The sequence below is a fragment of the Thunnus albacares genome, chromosome 13 (assembly GCF_914725855.1).
Source record: "Thunnus albacares chromosome 13, fThuAlb1.1, whole genome shotgun sequence".
NCBI lineage: Eukaryota > Metazoa > Chordata > Actinopteri > Scombriformes > Scombridae > Thunnus > Thunnus albacares.
In genome coordinates this window covers 5074596-5080595 of record NC_058118.1, presented here as the reverse complement: position 1 = coordinate 5080595, position 6000 = coordinate 5074596, and the positions used below count along the sequence as shown (strand labels likewise).

The following is a 6000-nucleotide window of genomic DNA, read 5'->3' as shown; positions in this document are numbered from 1 at the left end:
CCTCCTCACGCAGGTCGTAGCTGTCCGTCGAGCCTGCACTTTGTTTACGTCCCGTCGGTTAGCTGACAGCTGTCGTAGCGCTTTCACCTGCATAAACAGCCGTGCCCGTGTGTCTCTGGCTGAGATATCTAGAGCTCGTTAAACTTTATACCGCGTCTCCTTGATGTCGAGGATGGGATGTTTTTGTTGAATGAGGGGGAGTCTCTAGATGCCGACGGGAGGATGAACTCCATCACCGGCCGGGTTCTCGCCATCCCCGCCGCCTCTGTCACCAACTCTGGAGCTTCATCTTCTCGAGCCTTACATGTAGAGCTCACATCCCAGCAGGTAACTACGAAAGCCTCTGAGCTCATGTTGATACCAACAACGTTCAGATGAACTCAGGAAAGGTTGGACCTAGCTGTGTTATGTTGTAGTTTACAGCGTCAGTAACAGCTGCTGCATGAAGAAACACGGCGGGCCTGTCAGGCTAACTGCTAGCCTACAGTTAGCTATCTAACTGTAAATTAACTGAACTCTACCGACACTCTAGACACAGTAAAACCATTTGGGCTGATGTTAGGCATGTTTGAGCCCAGTTTTTGTAAATGTGTTGCTGTATTTTAAGGGTATGTATCGTCATACACATTCAGTTGTGAAAGAGGCTAAATGCTTCTGCTAATGGTGGCAACTTAAACTTGGTGTTATGTCAGCAGGCAGGTGACAGATCAGCTGAAGGGAAAGAGGAGCATGTGTCATTACATTGTTTCATACACCTGTTTTATTGTGATTTGAAAACGGTATAGACCATAAACAAATTACATTTATGTTTAGTTAGAACGGGGGATTCTATGGAAGCTTTAAAAATAATTTACTGGTCATTCATTCATTCATTCATTTTGAAACGACATGTATTAAAGTTGACAGTTCACAAAACCAACCTCAGACTATGACATCGGTCCATAACAGTCTCTCAGAGACACACATTATTACCACCCCTGTTATTTTGTCTTGTAGCCAGACATTAATTACAGTGAGAAACAGGCTATCCATGTTGAGCATCTTTGTTAAGCTGAGAATAGTAAATATACACATAAACATGAATATTTAGGGGGTCGATATCTAATCTGCACAAAACCAGCTGCACCATTTCGTTCAGCCAGCTCTCCTGCTGGGTTTTGTATTCTTTTGGGGTTCATAATGTGGTTTCCACCAGCATGAAGTTCAGCTCTCCATTGTCTCACTGGAGAGCTGAACTTCTCATTGAGACAAATCTATGTTGTGTGTTTTTAATGCTGTAGCACTTTTAGATTCACTACGAATGAAAAGTGCGTTACAAATTAAGTATTATTATAGTTATTATTATCATTATTATTATTATTCTTAACTTTCTTTGCTTATTAGTGTGACCTACTCCATACAGTGTACATATAGAGCATGAAAAAATATATTGGGCCTTCAGTTTCATTTGCTTTTACACCATTAAATGTAACTCTTTCAGTTTCATGTGTTGAGATTTTAACTTCTCTGCCTCTGAATCATCTGCACTGATGCAATAGAGAGGAAGGGACTTTTGTTTGTGCTCCCCAAAGCATTGAAGAATTACATTTCAAAACCTTGTCTGCAGTGAAATTTCATTCACTTCAATTGTATTGACATGGCAGCAGAAATCTCAGAGACAGAATCCTCCAAACCTCAGCAGATAAAACCCCAAACTATTTGCATGACTAGTCTGCCACTAGAGGTAAGTAGCAAATACAGTCTACGTGTCTTTTTGTAGTTTGGATGAACTGACCCTTTAAAAAGAATCAAAAGCACTTTTGCATTGTTATCTTTAGTTCATGTCATGTGCTCTCTTACAAGAGTGATCTGTGGCCACATGTACTTTATAAGTCCATAAAGCTATGACATTTGCATTTCTTATTACTGATTGCAAGTACATTTTGGTGATTTGAACCAAAGCTGCACTCATCGGAAATTGTTGTGGATACACACATTAGCTAAATCCTTAAAATGCATAAAACCATCTTTCTAGGTTTATTTAATCAAATTGTCCATCTTCCCACACCCTCCAGTAGAGCTCCATAGTAAAACAATATCCCAGTAGCATAGTTCTACTGACTCATTGGCTTAACTCAGGCTTGTGATTTCTGTACATAAACCTGGTATGAAAACTGTCATTGATCATTAAAAATCCTTGAAGCCTCTGAACCTTCAGAGCTGCAGCACTACAAATAACCTGCTTTCAGGTGTAGGGCTGTGTGATATGGACTAAATCAAATGTCACAGCATTGTTATATTTGTCAAGTACTAGAGTAAAACAAATGTATTATAATACATGGATAAGTATTGATGTTTCTAGTGGACATGTGCACACAAGGAATGTTCAAAAAAAGAATATATGTACGTATAAATACAATAAAACTAATTGATTAATACAAAACTAATTGATTCTATTAAGTGATACAAGTAAATATTGAACAAAATAGTCATGATTTGGCAAGTTGTATTTTTCAAGCCGTTGGAGAGGTTTGCCTGCACAAATTAATCAAGTTATACATGTTTATAGCAATATCATAGACTCACATGCCGGTTTATTAGTCACAGCTTGCTGACTCAATGACATATTGATGAGGTCAGGCTAAATATTAGAAACATTTCTCAGTATAATACATTACAATTCAATAACAGCACAAACTACAGCTACAAAAGATCATGAAATTGAATAAGTGCAAAAACACCTCTAAACTAGAGCCTCAGTGATTAGACGATTTTTTGATGATTTTATAGACAAAATGATTAATCAAGAAAATGAATCAGCAGATTAATCGATAATGAAAATAATAGCTAGTTGCAGCCCTACTCTAGGATTTCTTGCAGGACTGTTCATTAGACTGTTTTAGTTTTAGCCAGGTGCACTTAGGGTACTTAGTTTACAGGCAACTGAATGTATATGAATTCTGTTTCAGGGTGTAGTTTTATAAAAGGTCTACTCAGATCATTTTGAGAGAATCCTCTACCTACAGAATACAGCTCTGTTTCACCAACTCTTAAAAGCCAGAGCTTTGATTTAGTTAGTTCAGTCCACTTCTGATGTCTGTGTGTCCATGTATTACACATGTTCAACAGAAGCCTTGTGACTAGCTAATCACTTTGTCGCATACCACCATTAGACTTTTTTGATCATTTTATGACATGTGCTCTACTAATAGTAGCTCTTACTATAATCTTTGCCTGAGCTACTAGTCTATAATAGGGGCTCTGATGTTAGTGTAGTTTTGTTTGAGAGAGCCTGACCCACCACAGTAGTTTCATACTACACAAGTGTACTCACAACCCTTTCTCTCTGCCTGTGGTCCATGTTAGCCCATTCAGAAATATGCACTGACATTTTTAAGGGGGAGTCAAAAGTCCCTTTTGGAACAATCAGTGTTTTTGTTTCAGTGGATCTTAATCGTATAGGGAATCCCATGACTTAGATTTAGTCTCAGTATGACTACAGGAGAGAGGCTGGGCCTGCTGACCAAGGGAGAAGCTGTGCTGTAGTGACGTGTTTGCCTGAAGCGGGAACCCAAATGGCAACTCTGGGCCTTGTGTGTCTATCATCATCTCCTATTTAATGTTACATTTTTTTTTACAGGAGTAGGCACCGTCTTCTGCATGGAGGTTTTCAGAAGCAAGTCTTTGGGTTAATATTCACACAATGCAGATGTTGAGTGTTGGTGGATTGTTTTAGAGTTTTACTAATCAATCATTTAGGCATTTATCTTTCTAAAACCTTTACTTAACTTGGCTTCACTGGTATGCTTTCAGATAAACTGACTTTTGTCTTGTGTGTCCCGTGTTTATAAGTGATGGCTTTTCTGTATTTGGCTCATTGTGATAGATATTGATTCTGTGATAAATTGTTTAACAGCTACAAACAGTGATACATTTCTCATGTGACTATCATGACTGACCATGCCTGTCGAGTTAACTGGCTCCTCATTTCTACCATGAAGACGTCATGCCTCTATTATTTGAACTCCTGAGATCTGACAGACTGTCACAGCTTGTGGTACCTCTCTGCATGAGGAATAACTGCTATTTCAGGATGTATATATTGGAGAGATGATGTCATATTGACTTGATTTCTATAGGGAATTTTTCTTATTTGTCCAGGGATCTACAGTAGTGAGGGTTCTGTGTCTTCAACAGCCTAGATAGTATTTCTCAACCACCGTCACATGATCAGAATGAAACAGAATACAACAACTCTGATGTATACAATCTAATCTCAATCTATTCTCACTCTCTGGCCAACTCTTTCTGTATTTTTCCTCTGTTAAACAGAGACGATTGCGTCATCTCCGGAGCATCGCAGCCAGAAACATCGTCAACAAGAATGGTTCCCCACTGTTGGACACGTACTTCACCCTCCACCTCTGTATAGGAGACCGCATATCTAGAGGTCAGTCTGAACACCCCTTCCACACACACCTGCCACCCCGGCCCTCCTTTAGTTGGTAACAGTATTCGGTGTTTTCTACAATATCACAATTTATTAACTTTGACACTAAAAAAATGATTATGCACATGATATTTCTCTGTGCCATATTTGCAAAAAGAAATCCTTTCTACCCCATATGTGCAGCTAAGGAAGCCACTGCATGTTCAAAATGGCTAAGGTTGTCAAATTGCCAAACACAGATTGCGTTAAATGTCATTATATGATTTGTCATGATTAAATAATTCAGTCAGCATCTCAAGCAACTGTATGTTTGTCTGGAACAGGAAAATTAACATAATAGAATTAAATAGAATTTACATTTTACTATTCAAATGTTTTTGGACACTAAAGTTAGCATCTACAAGGCAAAATTGGTTATCAAATGACCCAGTGACTGATGTTGTGGGCTCTGTAGAGATAATCCATTCAGGTGCTTTTATCCCTACATTATCACTACAGTCTTGTCTATCTGCTGTTCAGCAGTCACTGGTTTACATTTACAAATTGAAGCTGAGCTTTTGTGAATCGTATTTTAGGGTTGATTTTCCCTCATTGATGGTGCATGTGTGTGTTCTACCTTCTTTTAATCAGCATTCTTCAATGTCTTTTTTAGATTTTTACAAGAGTGAAGTCATACGAGACTCACTGGTGAGTATGCTAACGTTCGAACTCTTCATGTCTGCCTGGGAAAGGTTCTGGATGTTGTCATTACCTGCAGCCTGTTGTTGCAATTTGTGTTAATAGACTGGTCATTATGTGTAGTGCCATAATGAAAGAAGACAAGCTTCCTGTAGTTTAAAGATGCCAGGGCGGGCATTTATACCTGCTGCTTACCTGCCAAGCACACATTTAGTCACCCCATGGACTTCACTGTAGCCTTACTTTAACTTATTTTCAAACACTGAAGTCACAATGCTGTGCTGTGAAACATGCTGCGTTGAATAAAATGCCAGACTTACATCAACATGAATCAGATATGATAGCCTATGTGCTGTTCCCTTACGCAACTTTCTTTCCTGTTCTGTAAGCATCTGTCAGTTGTGTAAGTGATCCAGATGTATACTACCATGTGATTTTTGGCTGTTCCCACTCTTATTTGTGTGGCAGATGCAGCTCTGCACGAAGCTACAGAAGCAGCCAAGCATATCAAGCCATTACTGTTAGCCTTGCTGCCGAGTCATGAGCTGACCTAAGCTGCTTTCCAGGCATACTGTTCAGTACCCTCAGCAGACAGACTGTATAATGCACTGCAGGAGTCATGACTCCTGTCATCTCTTAGCCCAACTTCCTCCTGTTGAATTTAACATCCTTGCTGACATTAGTTCCCTTGTATTCTGTTTCCTTCCACTCGATATTCGTCTTGGGAAATGCTTCCTGTTGGTCTTCCTGTTTTTTTTTTCATTCTAACTGCTGTGCCCCTTTGCTTCCTCTGGTGACTCTCACTAGTTCTGTTTTCCAATCCCCTTGATGGATTGTACTTCTACTTTTAACATTCCTCTCTTGCCTGCCCTTGAAAGTGACCCACAGAGCAA

The 6000-nt window shown here is 39.3% G+C and overlaps 1 protein-coding gene across 1 annotated transcript in view; it reads left to right on the top strand.

The window, feature by feature from the left end:
• The window catches only part of uvrag (UV radiation resistance associated gene), an 86763-nt gene continuing 80763 nt past the window's right edge, over window positions 1-6000 (top strand). The window contains exons 1-3 of the mRNA XM_044370629.1: window positions 1-327; window positions 4312-4429; window positions 5082-5116. Of these exons, the coding sequence (XP_044226564.1) occupies window positions 178-327; window positions 4312-4429; window positions 5082-5116 (303 nt within the window). The 5' untranslated portion in view covers window positions 1-177. The remainder of the gene's footprint in view (window positions 328-4311; window positions 4430-5081; window positions 5117-6000) is intronic.